General features: G+C 43.9%; 1 protein-coding gene across 1 annotated transcript in view; it reads right to left on the reverse strand.

Moving 5' to 3' along the window:
• Window positions 1–871: 871 nt before the first annotated feature.
• Window positions 872–25,653, reverse strand: part of ADAMTS18 (ADAM metallopeptidase with thrombospondin type 1 motif 18) — a 114,252-nt gene continuing 89,470 nt past the window's right edge. Inside the window, exons 15-21 of the mRNA XM_081118571.1 lie at window positions 16,415–16,550; window positions 13,924–14,050; window positions 10,708–10,912; window positions 9,252–9,437; window positions 7,224–7,436; window positions 4,852–4,999; window positions 872–2,692 (exon numbers count right to left, since the gene is read on the reverse strand). Of these exons, the coding sequence (XP_080974697.1) occupies window positions 2,577–2,692; window positions 4,852–4,999; window positions 7,224–7,436; window positions 9,252–9,437; window positions 10,708–10,912; window positions 13,924–14,050; window positions 16,415–16,550 (1,131 nt within the window). The 3' untranslated portion in view covers window positions 872–2,576. The remainder of the gene's footprint in view (window positions 2,693–4,851; window positions 5,000–7,223; window positions 7,437–9,251; window positions 9,438–10,707; window positions 10,913–13,923; window positions 14,051–16,414; window positions 16,551–25,653) is intronic.

The raw sequence follows: 25,653 nt of genomic DNA on the forward strand, positions 1-25,653 counted from the left end.
CAAGTGGTTTTTTTATGGTGTTGTTTTTAAATATATTTTGGATGTTAACCCCTTATCAGATGCACCTCCTCCCATTTAGTAGGTTGTCTTTGTACAATGAAGGGAACCATCAAAAGAATGAAAAAACTTTTTAGTGTGATGTTGTCCCATCTGCTTATTATTTATTTGCCTGATGAGAAATACCCAAAAAATATTGCTAAGAGTGATGCCAAAGAATTTGCTGCCTATATTTTCTTCCAGTTTTATGGTTTGGGGTTTACATTTAAGTCATGGTAATCCATTTTGAGTTTACTTTTGTATATGGTGTGAGAGAGTGGTCTTTTTTTTTTTTCCATACATCTGTCTAGTTTTCTCAACACTATTTATTGAAGAGAATGTCTTTACTCCATTGTATAATCTTGCCCCCTTTGTCACAGATTGACCATATAGGCATGGGTTTAGTTTTGGGCTTATTTAGTTTTTTTTCTCTCTCTCTTTTTTGCAAAACAATTTTATCGGAATGACTTTCAACTAGGAAAAAAATAAAATAAAACCAACTACGTTTGTGGTAAGTTTATCTAACTAACTTGGATGATTTCCATAAATATTTACATGACCATTAGAGTAGAAAAAAATTTAGTATCCTCCTAAGGTGGCAAATATCATCTATTTCACCCCATTGTTTGATAGTTTCTGATTTTCTCAGACACAGAAAAAATCATCTCTAAATATTTCTCAACTTTTCACTGAAAAATTAACATTTATACAGTTAAATCACCTTGAAAATAGCTGACTTCTCACTAATTTATTCAAGAACGTAACAAGCTTCAAAGATAAACAGAACACTTTATTATAAAACTTATAAAATAATTAAATATTACACATATTACACATATATTTTGACTTTTCTCTATAACCCATGGTTCTATTCAACACTTTTCCTCAGAATTAATATCACTCAGAGAAGCAAGTGAGAATAACAATAGGCTATTAATTAATAAATTAATTTTTCCATAAAATAAAATGATAATTATATAAAGAAACAAATAACTTGTAAATTTTCAGAGGGTGGTGATGTAGAACTCTTTTTTTCTGATAAAATGACCACTACTCTAGGCCAAGAGAGTTGAGAGAATATGCTAATCATTTCTCTGATTTGCGAATGCATGTTTTTAATTAGAATGGGAACAAAGGATGCTCTAAATTTAATAAACCACTGTCTAGTTGGTTGTGCTGAGCTAGCAAATCCCTGTTTGAACTGCGACCGTTTAAAGCAGTAAAACTGGGTTACATTCATCAAAAAACTGAGGAATGGAGGAGAATGATATAAATACGTCTTTTATAACCACATCTCAAAAAAATTACAGAAGGACCCAGTCTTGTAAGTTACTTTGGTTTTGGCAAAATAGTATGGTGTTTTTGCAATTGAGAACAATTTTAAGCTCATTAGTGCCAACCAACAGCTGGCTTTTGAAGACTGAAAATATCATCTGAAAGACTGTAAAATACTCTTATTCATTGACTGGTTTTGTCATATTATGATTTATTAATATTAACATAGCAGGAAGACAGATGAATTTCTCTATTGCCACTATTACTTTTTTCTTGTTAACTAAATCCTCGGGCAGATTTGAACATGTCAGTTGGTAGGGAAAAAACCCACAAGTGGCCTTTAATTTTCCAAGCAGCTCTGGTAATAAGTAGGGAGCATTACAAATAATGGTCTCCTCTCCTTCAACACTGCTATTTCGCTATTTAACTCCTCCTACATTTTTACCAGAAATGAACATTTCACCAATTCTGATTCCCAAAGAGCAGACTCGAGGATCCTGTCTAGCACCAAAAAGTTACGAGGTTGATATAATGTGTAGGGCATCACTATTTACCTTTCTTATGAGCTTTTTTTCAGAGCGTGCATTTCAATTAAGTGGAGATCTTAAATAGCCCATGTTGCCCTGTTTTTAGAATATTCCTTGGAATACTTTTCAAGTTGTGAATTTTAGTCTTGGAGACTATAGGCAGAATATACTTTAAACAAAATAATAAAAACAACACACACACACTAAATAAACATAGCACGAAGCTTGCTAGTCCAGCAGCAAGCACTGTCATGAGCACCATTTGGCTTCTTGAGTAACTCCTGGTTTGGGGTGTCCAGTTGCAGTCGAACTGTGAGCTCCAAGTAAACGTTCCATCCGTGTTCAATTCCTCCAGCTCTGTCTGTGACCCGAAGTCTTGAAGGTCTTTCTTAACCAGATGTCTTTGGGACACATCCCCCTTTGAATTTAAAAGGGTGCTATGACAGAGTTGACCAGATTCTCACTTTGACAAAATTAAGACGCTATCAGTGTGATTCATCACTTCTTTCATGGAGCAGTGCAAATCAACATGGTTTTTATTTTTTGTTTGTGAGTCAGATTTGTCGTCGCTTCCCATTTTCAAGTGCTTCAGAGTACCATGTGCTTTGGGGAACTGAAAAACAGGCCTCTGTTCTTCAGAGCTGGCCCCTCAACACTGCAAACCTCTTGTTAGCTGCTGCAGTCCTCGGCCTTTGACCTGAAAGGTGAGACCCTGGCCCTCAGGGGCTGGGGAGGGCGTCAGCTCTTCCTTGTGCATGCCTTACAGCACTGTTTGCCGTAAAATTTGTGGTTGCAGACTCCGTGTTGAGGGACTAGATTACACCAGTTGAAGAAATCTACACAGGATGGATCCTCTAAAATGAGAAAACGTATTTAGCATGTTAGGGAAAGGCTCAGTCTCTTTTCTTACGGGGAAGGCCTGCAGCTCAAAGGCCTTGGATTGACCTGGCTGTGCTTCTGAGTGGTTCTTCTTATCCATTAGGGCTTGGTAGGAGGGTGGGGGGAACAGGATTGAGACATTAAAAGGGACTATTGGTAAAATTTAAACAAGTGGGGGAAAAGTGGATGTTAAGAAAAAAAGTCATATCTAGCTAGAGATTATCTGATTCTCCCCAAATAGCCTGGGAGGTAGCATTTTGCACCCAAGGGAAATCCCTAGAACAGCACATTCAGAATCGCCTAAGGATCTTGTGAAACCACTGGTTCTGACTTAGAGGGTCTATGCTGCGTGCTGGGGTTCTATATTTCTAACAAGCATGCAGGCAATGCTGCTGCTGGTCCATGCAAGTTACTTTGGGGAACAAGGAGCCTAATTATGGGGAGTTGGGACACCTGGTTTGGAGGCCCAGCTGCAACACTGTAGGTTTAAGTAAATCCCATAGCCAATCTGCAACTAAGTGGGTTTAAGTCAACACCAGTCCTTTCTAACTTTTGTTTAAGTAGGAGAACGGATGTGATTATTGACTAGAAGCAGGACATTGTACACCAGGGCTTCCTCCCCAGAAGGGCCTCATGAGATACAGAATGCACATGATTCTGTAAGTAAGATGTTATTTATGTAAACATACATACATGTCTGAGGAGTTAGGGCCAGTCATTTTATGGGATTCTCAAGGAGTTTTGACTTCAATAATATTTAGGGTCTACCCTCGACATGGATATTCTCATTCAAGGCCGGGATGGTTTCCCCCCCCTCTATGCAAGCCTTAAGTTGCCTTTACCTTCAGCTCACCTAAAACCACACACATGTGGCTCTCCACTCTGCCTCTGGTCACAGCATGCAAAGCTCACAACTTGTAGCCTTTCTATGATTCAGCACTGCCTAAAATTCCCTTTTATACACACATCCCACCTAATAGTGACCCCAGTGATCCTTGGAAAAAATTAAGCCAGTTTCTGTAATGCTTCTGCCCCAAACTCTCCCATCAGCTCTCAGAGTAAAAGGTAGTTCTTGCATTGGGGGACAGAGCTCCAGGATCTGGTTCCCTCAGTCATGAGTAGTTGCGTCTGGAGCCATCTGACTGAAGGGTGGAAATTTGAAATCGCTGATAGTGAAGAAAGATGGTCTGGGAAAATGTGACCATTTGCTCAAAATGTGTGTAGTTTCCCCCCATAAGCTTTCTGCTGAGAAAGGCTGCAGGTTTGTAGAATTCCAGCATTGCCAAGAGGTGACCCGACTGAGCAACTGCTATATCACTAGCATTTTGGTCTTGTGCAAGCCTCAGATAAGATAGGGGAGAGAGCAGAGGAAGAGACGTGATGCTAGAGCCTGGAGCTAAGGCTCTCTAAGAAGTAGATAAACAACACTGTAGACAGAGATGGGAAGTGAGGACTTGCCACAGTCTGATGAGCTTAAGCCAAGAGACTAGAGAGTCTTGGAAAAAGCTGTGATTACATGAAAACTCAGCAGGTACATGATTCTTTAGCCCAAGGAAATCTGGTTAGGCTGAAAAATATTTCGTGATGTTTGAAATAAGTTGGGATAGTTCATTGAAAGGATTTCCCATGAGCACTCACTGCACTTCGTTTGAACTAAGAAAGCATTCCAGCTGTAGTCCTAGGACAATACATAGTCACTGTAATGGACTGTAATGTATCTGTCTTCTCAGTTAAAATGTGAGCTCCTCGAGGGCAATTCTTGTTCACTCTTGCAAGCCCCCTGATTACTATAGCCTCTGGCACACGTATTTCCTTTTTCATGTGTTTGTTCAATTAAACTTTAGTTTAGAAAAATGGGCTCACAAGATTACCATTTCTCCCTTTCGAAGTAAGTTAATAACTAAAAAGCCTCATCATAGAACAAAATGTTCCCTGCACAGAGATCATGTTGAAGGGGAACTGCCTGGATTTGATTTGTCCCCTGTGTGCCTCCAAGGAGTGCTGCTCACATAGACTTTGATGCGAATGGCACCCCCTAGAGGTGTGGAATATACAAGCTGCACAACCAAATATGACGGGGTTTTGAAATCTCTTAAGACTAGTAAAATTGACAGGAGTGTCTGGTCCTTTTTACCTCTCTTTTCAGGAGCTGGGCAAAAGTTAGTATTACAGGCTCGTATCACTGGAGGTTTCTGCCGGAGCAGACAACTTGAGGAAGGCCGGCCCTGCTGAACACAGTGGACGGATCGGGTCTGGATCCCTCCTCCACAGGTCACCGTGCACTACAGAAGAGGGACAAGAGGGAGGAGTCAGAAACACTCAGCTGGACGGTATCCGTTTAATGTCAGTGATATCGAAGAAAGAATCTCCATGGCATTTCCAAGGTGCCTGTTGATAACATGAATCGTCTAGAGCCAGGTACACGTGCTTGCGGTCCACAGTCTTTCTAACATGTGGGATCCATCTGACCCGATTAGAAAGGTCTTAGGCTGATATGATCTATCTCACCCAAGAGTGTGTGTCTCCCAGTTAAGTGACTCGTAAACAAGAGAGCTTCCAGAAACACTGAAGCTGCCGTAAGAATGCAGAAACAAATGCAGACACATCTAGGCAATTAATCACAGCAGTTAAAGAATTCTGAGTAATCTCTGCAGATGCCGTCGTGGAGGGGATGGTTCAAAACTAGGACAGCAGGAGAAACGGTGCTCAGACAGCCCTGTCATGCCAGCCAAGTTCCTGGCTAGCATGGTGGGTAGGGTGCTTCCCAGGAGTCAGTGCTATTGCTGTGCAATTGGAATTATTTTTAAAAATAGATGACTAACAAGGACTGTTAGTGTTCTTTAATTTTCATGTGTCTGAGAAACATTTTCTTATTAAGTAATATGTTATCAGGGGAAAAGACAGCTCTTTAAATTGATTTTGTTTTTTATAATTCACTGTATTATCATTTTTATTTTGTTGCAGACAGGTGAAGACTTCATCTTGGACAACCATTACTATATAGACTGGTATTTGGGATGAAAAACTATGTTCGGGTGGAAAGAACATGTATGATTGTCATCACATCATCTAAACCAGGAGTTGGCAAACTTTTAGGCATTATGGGCCATTTGTTGCAATGGTTCAACTTTGTAGGACAAACAGGCAGGGGTCAAGGAAGCAGATTTGGCATGCTGGCAGCTCTTTACTGACCTAAATAATCTTATAAGAATCAATTTCCAAATCTGTAAAATAATACAAATTTTAAAAAGCAATCCATAGCAATAGGTATTGCACCTAGTACATAGGTAACCACATAGGTCTAGTGCCTAGCCAATTAAAGATATCAAAATCATGTCAACTTCCTTTTCTCCATGTTTTACTTCTCAGATCCTCCCAAACACACACAGTTGACTCTTGAACATGGGTTAGGGGTGTTGACGTGCTCTGCAGTTGGAAATCCCCATATAATTTTGACTCCTCCAAAACTTAACTAGTAATAGCCAATTGCTGACCAGAAGCCTTACCAATAATATAGTAGATTAACACATACTTTGTGTTATTTGTATTCTTATGATAAAGTCAGCTAGAAAAAAAAATGTTATGAGGAATATCGTAAAGAGAAAATAGACCTAGTGTTTATTGAAAAAAATCTGCATATAAGTGGACCTGCTCAATTCAAACCCATGTTGTTCAAGGGTCAACTGCAGACATACTTGTACCCACACGCACCCCTATGTTTCAGGGTGAGGCGTGGGCAGCACCCCTCGAGCCAGTGAGTTCTTTGGAGAGCTGTGCCCAGCCTGTTGGTTGGAATGCTGCAGGGGCCCAAACAGAGCTTCGAGTTCCTGAGGACATGCTGCTCTCTCAGGCTTAGCATCACGTACTCCTACCAATGAGAACCAAACCAATGTGACCAAAATGTCATCTAACATCTGCTGAGCTGAAAGAGCTGCGGGTCCTTGGCTGAAATGCCTGACTCTGAGCTTTGCCTGCGTCATCCACAAAGTAGGGCCAAGAATACCCACCAATAAGACCATTGAAGAGATGCAGTGAGAGAACAGCAAATGCATGTAAGGTATTTACAGCACCGTGCATAGCAATGGTTTGACAAACGTTAGCCATTTATATTATTCGGAAACAAAATAAGTACCAAACAAGTCAAGACTGTGTGCAGCATTTCTAGAATGTAGAAGATGCTAGCGGTGGATTTAACAGCAACCGCAAACACTAGCACTATGTCACGAGCCAGGTACTAAGTGCTTGATATCTTATTTACTCATGAAAACAACAACAAACCTTGCAAGATGTTATCCTCTCAATTTTTTGAGATGTGAAAATTTGCGGCTCACAGATTATACATAACCAGCCCGGGCCCCACAGGGGGTAAAGCTGGCCCAAGAACGTGAGCCCTTTGTTCCTGATGTGTGGACAGGTCTCGAACAGCGGCCTGTGGTGGCCTGCCTCTTACTTTGCCTCTTACTTTGACCGCGCTTAAATGCAAGCCTTGTAAGTGTGCGTGCTCACCTGTTGCCATGGCGATGAATACCATCCAGCTGCCACATTGTACACCGGCCGGGCTGGGCAGGCCCCTCGGTTGCAGGTTTCTTCCAAGTCCAGGTTTGGTTTCTTAATATTGCGGCACCTTCGCTCTGGGAAAGTTATCAGCTTTCCCTGGAAGGCCTTCTCGCTGCACTTCATTTCCCTCTTCCTCACACCCAAACCACAGGTCACGGAGCACTAGGAGCCAAGAAAGCAGGCGTCAGTGTGCAGAGCTCCAGCCGAGTCTGCTGAGCAGATGTGTTCCAGCTAAGGCCGCGCGGTCCACGTGGAATTAGGGGGACTGGGTGACGGCAGGTCAGCCACACGCACGCAAGGATCCCACGGACATGGCACCAAGTCCCTCGTGTTACAGGTGAGAAAAGCAGCCACAGGGCTCATCAGCGCCATAAAACAAAACCAGGCCCTGCCCCTTTGGAGGTCAGTGAGGCAAAGTCCAGACAAAGACAAGATGGCAGAGGATGGGATCAGGGTCTCTGGGAGGCGTTTATTTGTATGTCCAGGTCTACCTGATGCCTAAAAAGCTGGGAGTCTGTGCCAGGGAGGCAGGACACAAAGATGACTTAGGGCTGTTCTCACTCAGGAGCCTCTATTTTATTTCTCCTGCTGCTCTCGCTGAGAGAGAACCTGGTGTCGTGTTATGGCAGGAAAGAGAGAGAAAGAAGGGTGGAGACTGATGAAATCAGTATGAGAAAACTTGTTTCTGTTTTAAACATTATTTTGGGATAAAGGGCAGGGCCTTGATTAACTGAATCAATAAGAATGGGTGTCAGTGTAACAATCATAAGCAGTAAAGGATGGCGCTGAGCCTCCTATTTACAGCAGCCCTATGAGGCAGGGCAAGTGTCGGCTCCATTGTACAGACGAGCAAACTGAGGCTTAGCCGTGGTACGTGCTAAGCCCGAGCCCACAGTAAATCCTGAAAGCTGCCTTCCAATGGGGTAAGCTTGATTCCAACCCAAGCATTTAGCCAGTAGGACTTTAAATGCCTCTTAAAGAAAGAGAGATGGATATATTGCCCTATCCTTGTCACTCAGGCAGGGTAAAAGGGCCTCGGCAGAAAAGAGCCGGTTGAGATAGATAGAAACCCCTCCTGTGTTGAGCCCCACTATTGACTTTTATTTCTCAGCATCTGTCTTCCTCCGCAGACTGAATCCGAGAGCAGAGACCTCGTCTCACAGGTCGCCGGAGCCCACTTCTGGCTTCGCTCCTGCCCTCGTGTTTCCCACGCCAGCAATCTCGGGGGCATCTTCGCCTTGCCCACGTATCCTGAAGGTACCAAATGGCCTCCCTCGGATCCCTCAGAGGTATCCCTTCTCCCCATCGCTGAAACGCATTCCCCTTTGGTCTTAATGACCCCAATGCCCATGCAAACGCCTATCCTGCCTCTGCCCATTTTGCATCGATTCCCCTTTTCTCTGAAATGAAAACCTGCTTGTTCCACTTCGTCAACATCTTAATTGGCTCCCCGATGTTTAAAGGATATGTTTTTAGTCTGTTCCCCGAGGCCCTCATGCTCTGTCCCCGATGTCGTTTCTGGCTCCCCACACCCGGTTCCCTTCTTATGGAGTGTGGATAGTCTCTCCCTGTGAGGGGCAACCTTCCCCCAAGCCCACCTCCACCTGATTCCTCCTTGTCCTCCAGGCTCTCACTCCCTGGAAAGTCCCTTCTGACAAGGATCCCTCCTGACGTCGGGTTAGGCACTTCTCAAGCTGAGCCATGGGGTGACAGACCCCATGCCAGCTCTCTGCGTCCCTTACCCATGTTCCATCCCAGTGCTCTATGGAGTCTGGGACCTCCGCTGCCTGATCAGCGCGAGGGGTGCTTTATCAATATTTGATGATGAAATCAGGTGGGAAGAACAAATAATTAGAAGGTACCTGGTATATGTGTGTCGAACAGGAAGAAGCTTTGAGCATCCGGATGCTGGTGGGTAAGCTGAGCGTTAAAAACACACCCAAGACCCAGCCCCCAGCAGCGCATTCGAACTCCTACCTCGCTCCATGAAGAGACGACCCACTGCAGCCGGCTGTTCTTGGGGCACCGTCCCAGGACGCAGCCCTCCTGCGAGTCCGGCCTCGGGCTGCTGGAGCACAGGCTCTCGGGGAGGCCCTCTGCCGCGGAGGGGCTTTTGCACAGGACTGCCCGTTTCCTCACCCCTCGCCCGCAGGTCTTGGAACACTTGAGATGAAAGCAAAACGCCATTGGCGTGCTAGTTTCAAATGGCTTTCAAGTTCTCAGATATACTTGGTTTTTGTAGTCAAGAAACAAAAATAAAATACTCTCAAAATCTTTCCGTGTGAAATCTGGGGTAAACTCCATAAACGAAGGCTTCTTTTCATGAAGAACCCCCCCATTTCCTCTATCCATGCACAGCACACACACTTGGCTAAAACAGGCCTTTGAATTCTCCCTTTTGTAAGTTATAACTCCTAATCGCGAAGAAAGAGCGCAGACTCAGCCCCACGCACTACTTAGATTTACCCTCTGCGATAAATGAACGTTTGCCCTCATTTTAAAAGTGCACCTAAGCATGCTCAAAGACGTTCTCTCCCCCCAACATCAGAAAACATTTTCCATAATGTCCTATCATTAAGAACACAAAACCTTTTTCTGACCTCTGTTGGGGACATGCTAGTGCACTGCTGCATTTACCCTCCACAATACAATGTGCCCTAAAGGGAAGCATGGCAGAAATGTGCTCAGGGGCTGCTACCTGGCTTCCTACTTCAGGCGGTAAAACCTGAATTTTTTTTATTGCCTAAAATTGGCTCACCATCTGTGGTTTAGCAGAGGTTGGGCTATTATGCAGCAGAGTTCTCACCCTGGGCACAATTGGGGGAGCTGTCCAGTCCATTGTAGGATGTTTATCTCACCAGTAGTACCCCCGTTGTGACGATGGAAAATGTCCCCTGACATTGCCAAATGCCCCGCCCCAGTTGAGAACCTCTGAGCTGTGAATGACAGGTGGTTCTACGTTTCTTGCACCTTTACAACCTTGGACCTTTCACTGGGAGTTTGTGACAACAGCAAACTTTAGGCCCAGCTCCTCTCTGTAGTCCTTTAACCCGCCTCTGTCATGGAGGCAAGAGTTAAGTACCTTTTTAGGCCTCAGTTTTCGTATTTCTTTTTTCCATTTGCTTTGGAGAATTCAGTAGCCAGTTTCATCTGCCAGTCCTCTGACTCTTGAATCCTGTCTAGCTGGGCTCACTAGTCTAGCTTAACTGTCCCCCACATTCTAAATTCTGGACTTCTGAGGGTCCCAAACTGCAGGTTGCATAAGAATTACTAAAAACGTTCATTAAAAGGCCCATCGCATTAACTCAGTGTGGTTCTCTTGAAGGTGTAAACAGCTGAGAGCCTCTTGGGAAGCAAAGATACCACCTATATTTTTGTCACCTTCGTTTTCCATGGGGAACAAGACCAAAGACTCGACGTCTGTCCCAGTTACCTGAGACCAGGGCCCGAGGCTCCACTCGGGAGGGCAGGCGTGGCTGTTGCAGACTTGAACTTGAGTGGGCGTGCTCACTGGGCAGAGGGAGTGCAACACTGCCGCCTCCTTCTGGAAGGGCTTCTTCTGCACACACTGGATTTTCCGGCTCTGTTGGCCCCCTGCACATGGCCTGCTGCACACGCTCCACTCGCCTGGCTTCCAACTGCCAGTGAAAAGCAAAAATTACTTCCAACGAAGCTGAGACTTTGGCTCATCACTTCCAAAGCAGTTACCACAGAGGATTAACCACCTGATGAAAGCCTTAGGCCAATTTTAGAACCAATAAGGGCAATTCACGCTAACTCTTCTTCTATAGATTTTGAAGCCCACATAAGTATGGTCCAGTTAGAGGGAGTCACTTAGTCACCACACAGTGCCGGGGAAAAACGCATTCCTGCCCTCTGCAGGGGAAGAAGCGTGTGCCATTTGGAAATCTGAGCAATCCAGCCATTCGGCCAAATTTCTTGGGATCCTAACTCTGTGCCAGGGACTCTCCTAGGCATTAGGGTTGGAAAAAGGAATGATGCAATGTTCTTTCCGTTAAGGAGCCTACAGCACAGCGAAGAGGCAGATATGGGAACAAAGACAATGCTTTCTGATAATTGCCACAATATTAGTTGATATATAAACTACAATGCTGATTAATGGAAGTGATCAATGAGAGGGGTGCGTGTGTGTCTGTACGTACCCGTGTGCACATGCAGGAGAGAGGGGTGCATTCAGAGGTCTCACGGAAGAAATTTCTAAGTAGGCAACTCTCCCAACTATTTTCTGCTTAGTCTTAAAACTTACTGATGGGTCTTTATTCAAAAATTACCAGACCAGCCTTTTCACAGCCGTCTGAGGCTTGGTTTATATTTGAACGGTAATCAACAGAAACTATTAATCCTTTTCAACAACTACTTTTGATTAATTGAAAGTCTATGATTTGAAGGCCTAGCATTAAAAAGATCTATCAGATAGGACATTTAATACATTTGAGTCAGAGCAGCGATGTCTAAAACTCGGCTTGTTCTACCCGTGTTCGAAGAATCATTTTAAGAAATATAACATCACAAATACGTTCTTGTTACATCCTTGCATTTCTCTCACCTTTCCTAGTCCTATAAATTTTATCTCTAGCTTCCCCACAAGCCTCACGTGGGAAATGAAAGACCTTTAGCCTGGAGAGTTTACCACATGGGGTCTAGGATTATATGTATTCTAAAACATTACATAGTCCATATTATCTTATTAAAGGAAGATTGCATCAAATAAAAATTCCTTATTTTGCACAATTATTTGTATCGTATACTAAGATGTAAAGAAGACATATGTTACAACATTAGTAGCTTCAACATCTGTCTATAAAGATGGCATTTTAATGTCTACCAAATTCAAGTTTCTTTCCTTTATGTGGCAGAGATGATGATTTTATAAAAGTGCTAGAAGAAGCATAACACACATAGACTTTCTGCATGACCTGTGTGGTTCCCCACATCTGGACCCCAGGCTGACTTCCCACCTATCCTCCTACCCTATGAACCCCGACCTCAGATCCCAGACCCCACGAAGTCCATTCTTCCTTTACTGCTTTCTTATGTAACTTTTGTAATAGCATGTATCTCACTGCATCTTATTACTTCTTTACACTCCCATCTCGTCCATTTGGCTGGGGGTTCACTGATGGCAAGAACTACAAGTCATTCGTCTCCATACCCCAGTCCTCGCTCGGGGCTGGCGTACAGTAAGTACACACATGACACGACTGCTACGTGGGGAAAGAGTGGAGTTACTGCAGATTAATTTCTTTTTCCTTCTAGCTCTAACAGTCGGAATCTGAACTTTATTTCTAGTATATCCCTAAGGACGAATAGTCCCTGAGAGTCTCCATGATTACACCAGAAAATAATGAGAAATAAATAATGGGGTGAAGAAAGAAGGCAACGAGATCCTGCCCGTGTCACTGCTCCAACTTGGCTACTTTTCAAGAGCCAGTGAACCTGTTACTGCACAGAGTATCGTTTCTACATGGAGCCATTGGGGAAGTCCTAGGAGTTCGACAGGACCGAGGCTCTCCCCCTTTTCTTGGATGTGTATGTGCATGGAGTCCCTTTCGTTGGCTGGCTGAGCTAACTAATGATGGGAAGGCGCCTTACAGTAAGAAAGCAGCAGCTTGTATTCAAGCATACAATTCCTACAGGTACATAAACACACACACCTCCCACCCACAGGAGAGAGGACTCCACAGGGGTCAATAATACTGTCTGGTAATTGCATCTTAGAACCAGGTATTTCTTAGCAAAAGGGAAAAATCCATAAAAGCTCCAAGTTTGTTTCTTTTTTTGTGTTTAGGATACAGCTGGTTCCAGATTCTAAGAGAAAAACTGGGCTGACTGTTGGGCACATGGGATTGGTAGAGAGCTAAAGCCCCAAACAATGATGACAAATACATGTTATGTGTATAAAAAGATTGTGTAAAATCATTGCATTACCACAAAGCAAACACTACTTATTAAGATGACCCGAAACACTGGTGAACACAACCTTGCTTTGGAAGAAACTCTGTTGATTCTATATAAATACATTTGGCAGAAGATAAATCACACAAGAAAAGACTCCATTTGGTTGGGAAGATGACTTAAAATTATTGTTCAAACAATAGTGTGGCTAAAATCCATCCAGAAACAAACCCACTGGGCTCCCCATCGGTTACCACCATCAGAAGCGGATGACCGCTTGGGCTCTTACCCCTTTCCTTTTACTGTGTCTTGCTACTGTGTAATTTGCATTTGGGGTTTCATGGCCTGCACAATATTATGCTTTTTAAATTCTTAGACAACTATATAAAAGTTAAGCACACAACCACATGTAAATTTTAACTAATATACAAATCTGTGTCAAATATCTTAGTGCAGAGAAGAGGCGTCTCTATGTAAAGTCATAAAAAACACACCACCACCCGTATCCTAAGGTTAGGTTTGCAGAGCCAGAGTTAAATGAATGTCTAAAGCAAATTTGTTTTTCAAGTTTTATATTTTAAACTCAACTACCTTCTATTACTTTTTTGGGCATTCTATCTATCTTAAGATCACTTTTGATCAGAAGCATTGAGCTGTGGGCTTTAATTATCTCGTACCAACAATAAAGGCAGAATAAAGAATATAACCAGAAAGACATTTCCAGATGACTTACTAGGCAGGGCAGGAGAAAGCGTTGCATACTTTGGGTTCAGTTGCTGGCTTGGTTCTCGCATTGCAGAATGAGGAATTGACTTGAGTATTTTGATCTCGTAAGCAAATGGCCTTTACACTTACGTAACCTAGTAAGACATCAAAAAGTTACAAAGTAAAAATCACAGATAACCAGCTCAATTTCGCTTCCAAATTTAGCTTCTGATTTGCCAGGGTTCTGATATTTTAACTAAGTTACAGAGTCCATATATTGTGCAAGACCGCCTCCTTTGGGTAAAATCTGCAACTAATTTGAATCCCATTTCCCCCCAAGGTAATAGTTTTCCTATCTTAATAATTTTAATGTGTAGGTTCTTCATTTTCAAGACTGCTGTGGGTTCCAGAACCACACAGTGAGACACACGACTCTTTGAAAACAGGGCAGCTGGAAGGGAAACACCCCACACACTGTAACTCGCACTGCACACATCAAATGGAAATGCTCTTCAAAGGAAAACCATTGGTGAGCTACGCGTGGAAACTAAGATTCTGCTTTTCCATGAAGCATCTTCTACTTTCATAGAGTATGATGCATATTTAAAAAAAAAAAAAAAAAAAGCGGAGCTCACCGAGTATGTACCTATTTGTACCTGTCAGCTAGGCCTTTGGGTTTGTCCTAGTGGCAGCCTGCGCCTCGCCTGCCGTGTTCATTTCAGGACCGCTGTTCATTTTGTGAGCAGCTATCTCTGCCAGCTCCCCAAATAGGAATTCTGCCTCCTCTTTGAATTGTTTGTTAATATTTCCACGGTTCTTTTCCTTACAATGAATCTGAGAAGCAATGCGAAGTCACTCCTGCTGTTCCGAGCAGGTTGAAGTAGACCTGCCTTCAGGAGGCACATGACAGAACCACCCTGGGGTCCCCTGAAGTTGAGAGCTTACTTCCCCAGGACTCATTCATTTGAAGGCTCCTGCTCCGTGCCTCAGGCACCGCACGGCCTGGGAGTCACGCAAGGGGCTGCTAAATGGAGGCAAGTGGGACCCCACAGTGCACTTCTCCAGCACCCTCCCCTCGGCTGGATTTGCTCCCTGTAAATGGAAAATGGATCCAATTCCTCTCCTTCCCAAGGAACTGTGCTCTCTCTGGAACCTCAGGGAGTTACTGCAAATGATCTCAAAGAACATGTGATGTCTGAAAAACCGCTCATGCTCCAAAACTAAGCAAAAGAAATGCAAAGGTGCATGTCCACAGCAGTGATGTTCAGCTGCTGCGCTGCAAGAATTTCTAAAACATGCCCTACCTGACTCTTCAGTCAGGGGCACTGACCTCGGTTCCCTTAGATTGTCAAATAAAAAAATGACAACAGCCAACACAATACAGCTGTCTGGTGTGAATGAATCAAGATTATAACTTTTTTTTTCTGTCAGATCGGCAAAAAAATGAGATATATTTTTTGGTGTGCCGCAGAATTTTAGTAATTAGTTTATGTGTGCGGTGAGATGAAAAAGGTTGAAAATCACTGGTCTGAGGCATGGTTTCTGTTCTGTAAAAATAACAAACAGAAAGGTACATACGGCACGTGTCCGAGGAGGTCAAACACATGTTTTTTATGTTTGTATAATAGAGTAGAATAATATAGACCAAAGTATTTAACATTGGCTGTTGATGACTAAGAGGTTATGGGAAATTATTTTTATTCTTTATAACATATTGCCTTTAAAAATGTTTCTTAATAAAAACATCTTTTAGTATTTTTTGAAAAAGTATTTCCTCCTATTTTGTTAGCACGAGCACCTGAAGATCAGGCCTTCCAGACATAAGAATCTCTTCACGTTCTACATTTCAGCTCTGTCTTGGGTTCCCAGGAACCCACTTTACTAAGTGGGATGGCAGAGTTAGGAGACCCAGTCACCAGGCGCTCTGAGCATGAGGAAATGAGTGAACAAACAGGTGACGTTTTTGGATCTCGATAAAATGCCAGCCTTCTACTTGCCGAGGGCATAACTTGTTTTCTCTTCCCTCCCGAGAGACAGCCGACCTCCCCGCCGAGGCGATGGACGGGCACAGCACCCGCACTGCGGAGCTGCCTGGAGTCCGCCTCGCGTGGGCTCTCGCCTGTCACCACCCTACCTTCTGTAAGTCCCAGGGGGAGGTTTGTAACAACAGAAAAGTCATGGCAGGGAGCAACTAAACTGTAAGCTGAGAAATTTTAAAAACATACAAACACATATAGCTGTTCTTATATTTATAAATAAACAGATTTTGTATCTTTCCCCCTGCAAGTGTCTGATGTATAACTTTTGAGTCCTGGTTGCGGCTGACTTGAATTTCTGAGATCCGTTCCTTTCCGCACGGGAAATCCTCAGGTAGTACAGTAACATTTGCTCTCTGCGGTGATGGTTCCCATAGAAGACAGTTCTGCTGCTTATTCGAACCACGCAATTGAAAGAGGCCCGCGGTGAAAGAACCTGCTTTAAGGTGGGACGTGGCAGATGGGAGGGAGAGAGCAACCTACCTCCCCCGCAGGAGGCGGAGCACGGGGACTGCACCGTGCCCCAGGCGTGCGTGGGCCGGGCTGGTGGTGGCCCACTCGCGGCCTTGGGAAGCGCGTACCTCCAGGCGATGCCGGGGTTTTGGCCTTGCATCAGGACCTGGGCGGGAGAGACAGGCGGAGATCAGGACAGGGCGCCTGCAACTCCAGGGAGCTCGCCCAACATGCTCAAGATGTTTGTGCGACATTCGGACCTTAAAGTTGGTTCACATCATGGTTCCCAAGTATGTTTTATGTTGATTTAAAGTTTCCCCGTGACACTTAAAAATGTGTATACCATATCATCAAAACTTTGACTAAGATAAATGCTGCATAGGGAAACATGACTTGACATTTGCCATAAGCCTGCAGCCTTCAACTCTACGTAAACATTTAATAAAAAATAATTACATTAATAAAACAAAAAAAGTTTACATTATACTGAAGAAGGCTATATTATGAAGTCTTAATCAAAGAGAATGTGTCTGTTAACTACGTACCAGAATGAGCAGCAGATAAGACAAAAAGAAATATGAGAAGTAGGGATTGGTCATATATATACATATATACATATATATACATGTATGTATATATACACATACACACACACACACACATATATATATGCTTTCTCCAGTGATAGTTCCCATATATATGGATGTAACCTTAAAAGGGCAAGAACTTTGGCTAAATCTGATCCTATAAGACCTGACTACTAAAATAAGAACAATCATTTACTGGCACATTCTAGGTGCCAGGCACCCTGCTGAACTTTTTTCAAAATATGCATTATTTCAAAATATCCCTCTAACCACTTTATAATGTAGCTGCCTATTTTTTCATTGGGGAAAAAACACACCAACAAAACCTTGTGGAAGTCACATGGGTGACTAGTGAATGAGCTTAAAACAGAACAACTTGGGACCTCCAACAAGGTGTATCTAAATACTGCCACATATCACCGTGTTTTTGGTGTGGACAAAACCACCAAAATTATTTGCCTCCCTTCCTGATTCTCTTTTCTTAACTATTCCTCTCGTCTCTTCTTTCAAGCTCAAAGCATGAATATAAATAGCTGCTCGTCTCCCCCATGAGTCTTGTGGAAAATGCTTTACCACCAGAACTGGGCATTCATGCCCAAGAAGCAAAGCAGATTTCCAGTTAAAAATAGAAACCTCTGGCTCTATCTCTGTCTGGTGGGATCCCACCTCAATTTAAAGTTGGGTGGGTGGCCGCTGTTCAAGGACCTCCATTAACCCAGACCACTCCTTAGGATGCTACAACATGGTTTCTACATTGCTATTAGCTTAAGTGTATCCAGGAATACAATGGCTTACTGGAGAGATTCCATGGCGTGGACATAATTTGTTACACAACAAAACAAATCTTGGTGCCTCCCAGAAACAACCAAAATGGGCCTTTGTTCCCCTCACCCCCATCCGAAACCAAAACCAAAACCAACAGGTAGTACCATTAAAATAGACAAATGCCAAATTCTCATTAGTGACCAGTGAAAGCCTTCTTAAAGTCGAGATCCTAGGAGAATTTTAGTCCTGAGGACCTTTTTAGTCTCTGCTTTTCTTATTTTTGCAGCTAAATCATACAACTGTTCTTAGAACCATGTGTTTAATTGTGTTATAGCATTTCATATATTTTGAATACATAGCATGCTCTCCTTATTTGAGATTTTTGCAGTGGTTCTGTAAATGTCTTTGTGTGCTATTAAGTAAATAGACACTTGAGGGGTTTTTCACGATCAAACTGGAATTTTGAGAAAAGTTTTACCTTCAGAAGATAATCTTGATGCTCACTGATTTCTCAACTCAGTTTCTCCTTCAATTAAAGTGGTTATCTCAAATGCAACACTGTGGATTGCTACTTTCTTTATGCAATAGGAATGCGGAGATCTTGTAGGGAAGAAAATAATGCAGTGGACCACGTGTACACATAGTAAAATGCAGGAATTGCCTGAGAGTAATAGTGAGCTAAGGCTCATGAGGCAGGATGATATTACAATACAGTGGAGTTGCATCGCACATGCATGTAAGGTAGGCATATTCAAGTGTAAGTGAGATCAAGAAATCCACTCACGTATCTCCCCTTCCTAGGACCACACATCTCACCCATTCAAACTAGATCCTGACCTCTACTGCCATAGGGGAAAGTGACCCCTAATGGAAATGCAAAGAAAATCAAACATTAGTTCTTGCTTTTGGGATTTCAAGGATTTACATTCTGGTGGTTTAATAGTGGCTTAACACATTTTCAAAGGGCATTTAAAATATATTCTACTTCCATCTTTTAGATAGATTGTAGAACTTAAGCCATACATGGCATGTGGTTTTACTGTAAAACATTTTTAAATGTTCCTGTGAACAGCAGGATGAGTTTAAGAAAAACAAACAAACAAACAAGACTGTGAAGATCAAAGTGTCATTGCTACTGAACAAACAAAACCAACCAAGATGTCAAGTGTCCCCAGATCTCCAGGAAAGCCAACCATAAAAAAAGTATAAAAATTATCTTGCTACTAACAAGAGAACTTAGACAATCTCTCCCTGTAGGACCTGCTTCTGCATCTGTACCCACAGACTCCTCCTCTCCTGTTGCCCAGGATGCTCAGTCCTGACTCTGGGTTAGTCCAGGTTGGCCTTCACCTTCTTAAGGACATCACTACTACAGTTGCCCACTCTTTCTTGAGCCTTAATTAAGTTTCCCTGTCAATCGGATCATTCCCGTAATGCATCCAAATGTGCTAATATATCATCTCTCATCTTAAGAAAAAAATGATCTCCATATATCCCTCTGGCTCTTATCCCATTTTTTCCCTTTATAGCAAAAATTCCTCCAAGAGGTGCCTTTACTCTCAGTCTCCACATCTTTCCTCACTAGTCCATGATTTTCTGCCAGGTGTCCCTCCCCGCCACACCGCTGAAACTGCTCTTTCGAGAACACCTTGTTACATTGGGAGTCCATAGGCCTCGTCTTACTCAACCGATTACCAGCATTGGACACAGTTGATCGCTTCCTGTCTTTGGCCCCAGAACCCCATTTTCTCAGTCTTTTTCCTGACTCACTGACCTGCATTTCTAGTCTCCTTTGCTGAATCCTCCTTACCTCCTAACTATTCAATATCAAAGTGCCCTCCGACCTCTTGACCGCTGCTCTTACTTACCTATACTCGCCTCTCTAGGTGACTGCACCTAGGCCTGTGATTTTTAAATAAAATCTACACGTTGACCACTCTCAGATCTGTGCCACCACACCAGTGCCTTCCAATCGAGCATTCTGCAATGATGATAATACACTATAATCCTGCGTTGCTCCCTATGGCAGCCACAAGCCACATGTGGCTATTGGGCACTAGTATGCTAGTGTCGTTGAAGAACAAAACTTTACATTTAAATCATTTAAAATGTAAATTTAACACGTGTGGGCAGTGGCTACCGTACTGGACAGTAGAGCTGTCGACGAAACCCGCTTTCTGACTTCCCTATTTATAGATTCAAGGCCTACTTGGTATCTGTCCCTGAATGTTTAAAAGGTGCATCAGCCCGGCCAGGCGTGGCTCAGCGGTTGAGTGGCGACCTAGGATCCAGGAGATCAGGGTTCGATTCCCGGGCAGGGCACGTGGCCGGGTTGCAGGCTCGATCCCCAGTCGGGGGCGTGCAGGAGGCAGCCAATGACTCTCTCATCACTGATGTTTCTATCTATCTCTCTCCCTCTCCTTTCCTCTCTCTGAAATCAATAAAGACATATAAATAAATAAATAAATAAATAAATAAATAAATAAATAAATAAATAAATAAATAAAAGGTACATCAACGTCCAACACTGAATTCTTGATTTCTCCCCCGTCTTCCGAATCTCACAGAATGGCAGCCCAATCCTTCTTATTGTTCGGGCCAAACCTAAAAGTCAGAGGCACCTGGATCTCCTCTCTCCCTCTCACACTCCACAGCGAATCAATCAGGAAACGGTGTTACCTTCACTTTCAACAAACCTCAGGTCTGACCATGTCACCTTTTGTCTAGGCTACTGTGGCTGCCCAGATCTAAGGTTCTGTCACCTCTTCCGATTTCCACAGTCATGGCACTCACTAGATAGGAGAGGCCTCGTCTGCAGTGGAAGACATGAGGCAGGTACACACAGAAAGGACACAGTGACAGTTACTTACGAGGCCGAAAACAAAGTGCCACACTCCTGCCAAGAAAAACCCACCGTTGCTGTGAAATTGGGGGCGGGGATCACAGGAGTGAAGCTTTGTAGCTGTCATTTAATTAATAAAGCATGCTGGTGGGTGATTTTGGCAAACACACAAACAAACAAACAAAAAACCCCACAAAACAACAAAAGAGAGCTTAAGTTTTCTTTGAGGATTTCTAGTCACCTCAATAGGACAAACTTTTATGATGAATTTCCCATGTGCCTTCTCTCACAGCTTGAACAAAACTATGTAAAGATGGCCTGAAAAATAAAATTATTGAGCAAAAATCAAGAATAGTAGCAAACAAAAAGAGAGACAGCCTCATAGATGGAGAGTAAGCAGACAGCTCTGGTGGGGAGAGGGTGTTGGGGGTGGGGATTGAGCAAAAAAGGAAAGAGAGAGGGAGGGAGAGAGAGAGAAAGCACATGGGCATGGGTAGGAGGGGCGCGGGCCGAGGTGGCAGAGGGCACAGAGGGGACAAATGGTGATGAAAAAGAAAGTATAGTAGCAAACAGAGTATTTAATAGCAAGAAGGCAACGGATCCATTCTGCACTATGAAGGTAATAAGGAGTTTACTTTCCCAGCCAGAGCCAGAGAAATAACTCACACAATTTACTGTAATTGTTCAAAGGATCATGCGACTTTAAATCACTAACTCACAACACTCGTAGAGCTATCGCTGCATTACTACTATAGTTTTGTAGCCAATGGCATAAAGGATCTGTTGTTTATCGTTTGTTTGTTGAACGTATCAATGCATGCAGTGAACGCACAGTGGCTGCGAGGCTCTCCACTTTAAAATTCAAACGGCTCGAGGCCTGACTAACGTCTGCGCAGCTGTAAATTCACGTCGGGAGCTGTACGGATGATCGTGTACGCGAGAAGACAATATTTGTATAAACCGGCAGAATGCCGACTTCAGAATTTATTTAGCAGCCCCTCCTACAAGCCCCTTAAAGGTAGCGATTATTGAAACGAATAGATGCGGAGACCAAATTATAAAAGATGAGCATTTGCCGATTGTAACATATTATTTGCTTCTTGGTGGTAATTAAGGTGTATTGAGGGGAAAAAGTGACAAAGAACAGGACACGCAGCAGTAATCTTCTCTTACTTTTTCCTATTTCTCCTATTTCCTTTGGAAGCAGACTGTCCATTTGGCTAATAGAACAGAGATTCTCAAAAAGACTGGACTTTAAAAAATTATGAAGAATTTCAAGTTGGTGACAGCAGAGCATTAAACCAGGCACAGGGCCCTTCTGGGCATGAGGTCCTGTGTGACTTTGCAGGTCCCACATCTGTGCAGCCAGCTCTGTCCAACCTTAAGGTGGAGGTTTCCTCACCTGCTGCAGTTTGCAGACACAATTTAAAGGCTTCCAAATGCCAAATGGCCCTGTGGTCGAACGACGGCTTCGCCTGCTCTTCCTAGAGGAAGGCTATGGCCCCAATTTGCTGTGTGTGTTTATACTTCAGAATGACCATGACCATCATCTTGACCACAGACAGTTGGTCCCACCAAGAATTTGGGAAGTGGGAGGACCTTGGGACGGTGCGTGATAACCGCGTAGCTGAGGTTCTAACCGCCTCTGTGAATGCCGAGGAACACATCTGGGACAATACGTAACTTGAAAATAATTCCCATCACTCATATCGATTTTAAAACATTTTCAGCGACCTTGTCAGGAGCAGTCCATAACTTTTCTCAGTACTAGGGGAGAAGACGAATGCCCTGCAGGCCACGGGAATGCCACACCGCCCCTCCCCAACCTCCGTCCCGGCCCCACGTGGCAGGAGCCCTGCTCCCGAGCCACCCCTCGCTGCATGTCAGACCGAAGCCGCTCTGCTCAACGCACAGCCTTGGAAAGACCGCCAGCGATTCAGTCTACTTAACTGGTCTTAGTCCAGAGAATTTTCCAGCCAACTGGCATTGGGTCTCTAATTTACAGCTGGCAAGCAACCTCCTTAAATGCTTCCAGGTCCTCAGTAGAACTGTTTAATGTCTACCTTTAACACACGAACCACCTGACTTCAGACACAACGCTCAGCAGCTTTGACCACAGGGTGCAGAGTTATAAAATTTACAGCCTCTTAAGTTGGAAAACCACAGAGGGGGGGCTGGACTCTACCAACTGCCCTCTGAAGGAAGGGGTGCAGCTTCTGCTCTGGGCACACGGAGCTAAAACAAAGGACACATTGAGTAATCTTGGGTAGACAGCCTTCTTTCTTCTGCCCTCATGTTTAATTTTTAGTGTTAAAACTATAAATGACTTCGACCAGCTTTGTGCTTGTTTCATTATTGAGGCCTTTAAAACAAAAAAGAGGTTATCCCAATCCTCCCACGGAAATCAGAGTTAGGCACAGGCAGGAAAGGCCGGCTTTTTATTTAATGCATGCTCGGAAGCTTGCCCCTTCAGTCATGCATCTGATTGCTTACAAACTACTACTAGCAGTGCTTATTGTGTGCTAGGCAAAGTACTGCACATGTGTTTTCTCATTTAGAGTTGATAACATTAGGAGGAAAGGACAGTGCTACTAATATTCCAATACTGTAGATCAATAAACCAATAAACCAATACATGGCATCATGAAGCCAGTTAACAGAAGCACCGGACTCAAGTCTCTAATACTGCCTGACTCCAAAACTCAGCATCTTAACTCCGGGACACTGCCTCCCCAGCTATGAAACAGTGTCTAGGGCTCTAACTTAAAATTCTAAAACCTGTATCCGCTGTTGAAAAGATTTTATCTCTAGGATTCAAGGCATACTGTGCCCTGGGCGTTGTGCTACTGGCTTTCAACCCAGAGCAGTTTATTTCTTGAACATGCTAATATCTGACTCAAGCATCCAGGATTTTTAATCTCCTAAATCCATTTCCCCCTGGGCTTATTTAGATCTGTTATTTAACCACTGTTTGAACAACTGAAACACAACACACGTTATAGATCGGCCCTTCCCGGGAAGTCACGAACTGCACCGTCCTTTACATGCGGACCGACGCTCCGGAAGGGACACGTCCGTGGTGCGGGTTCGTGGCCGCGCACGTTCCTGTCATTGTTGGACGCCCCCGCGACGCGACAAGCCAGCCAGCTGTCTTAGCCTTCCCGTTTGCGTCAAGGCTTGAAGAGCACGGCCGGGTGTCATCATTGCTATGAGGTGTGAGTGAGCCAGATTTGACAAGAGACGGCAACACAGACACGCAGACGGGGACTTGCAAACGCATCTGTCAGGCAGCTTCAAAGGTGCGGTGGACACGCCGAGCCCCGACGGCGGCCCTGATTCAACTCCTCAGCATTCCTCAGAGTTCAGCGAGGAGCGAGGCGGTCCCCCCACCCGCCACAGGAGTATGTGCCTGAATTCACCGGAGCCTGCCCTTCTAATAGCAAATGGCACCCTCCCGACAAGTGACGTGGCGTCGCCAGAGCGCCTCTGAAGTGTCCCCCGGAGCCCGAGTTTTAGCTCATCTGCTCTGAATTATTCCTCCGTCTTGTTTCTCTGCCCCTTTTGTGCGGTGTCTGCGCTCAGTCCAGGCTGCTTGGCTAACCTGCTTTCCCTTCCAACCGGGCTTATCTAAAGGCTCATCTTCACTCCTTTCAGCTCCCTTCCCCGGGGGGGAATTCAGACGGCAGGGTCGGGAAGAGCTCAATGAGAGGGCAGTGCTGCTCACACACTGTCATCTGGCTGATCTATGTGCCCGTCCACCTGGTCCCCGCCACTCCATCATCCCCGTTTGCCGAAGAGCGGAGGAAGTTGTTTATTATAGTAATTTTCTTTAGATGTCTTTTTCTGCCTTGAAACTGGCCTGTCGTTAACCTATTTCTCACTTGCTGTCATTACAAAGGCTGCTTGTCCTTTTCAGCCTCAGGATTCTCCCTTGGAACACTATTAATTGGGAAGGGAGTTTCAAAGAGTTAAACACCCCTTTTGTCACCAGAGAGGAGAAAAAAAATCCTTAAAGGAGAGCTTTTATTTTTAAGACTTTTTTTTTTTTTAAAAGAATACTGTAAAAACAGATGATCACATTTCAGTCTTAGAATAGCAACCTGTGTTACCATGTCACTCTGAATCACCGCTGATCACACAGAGGTGAAGTTAGTTTATAACGAAACGCTCCTGATGAATTCCCTCACCGGCCCTCCCGCTGCGAGGCCCTTGGATAGAGAAGGTGACTCATGCCGGGTTTTGGGTGTGCGAGAGACAGAAACAGAGAGAGATGGAGCTGGGGGAGAGAGAGGGAGAGAGAGGCGGTGGAAGGAGAGAGCGTGTGGGAAAGAAGCTGGACAGGGATATGGGGATGAAAGGGGGGATCAGCTAGCAAAAGGGCCCATCTAGTCCCTGCCAAAGAATGCAGCATCTCTAAGTGGACACCTTTGCTAGTTGTGAAAAAAAGAATGTGTTTTTAATTATTATTGTCAAGGCCCCCTAAAAGTACATATTAAACAGGCCTTTTGCATGGTGCTTAAACAAAAAAAGAGCCAGTGACCTTATATGACTATATCTTATCCCCAAATAGAAAAAAAATTAACTTTTCAGCCACACTCAAAAGCCCAGCACATATATGTCGACTTCAGAGTAAATAATTTTTCAACAAGACGTGTATGTTTCAACTCTGATCTTCAGTTTTCACATTTCTACCACTTCAAAATTTAAGTCCAACACACACACACACACACACACACACACACACACACACACACACATTAAGTGTGGGGTGTGGAAGTAACATAGATTTAGTTTTCCTTGGTCTTCCCAAACCCAATAGAATAAACAATGCACTGGTCTATACATGATATCCTACAGACAATTGAAACACAAACTGCCTTTGAAATCTTTCAGATGACTGACAAGTGCACTAGTTCAATGAGAAATTCCTTAGACTTTATCCAGGCTTATGTTGCGTGGAATGAGTCGAATAAAATATGTGGCGCCTGGCCCGTGTGCCTCAGTTGGCTGAGCATTCATCCCAGGCACCAAAAGGTCGCTGGCTCCATTCTCAGCCAGGGCACATGCCTGAGTTT

The sequence above is a fragment of the Miniopterus schreibersii genome (genome assembly GCF_964146895.1).
Source record: "Miniopterus schreibersii genome assembly, chromosome: 18".
In the NCBI taxonomy this organism is placed as follows: domain Eukaryota; kingdom Metazoa; phylum Chordata; class Mammalia; order Chiroptera; family Miniopteridae; genus Miniopterus; species Miniopterus schreibersii.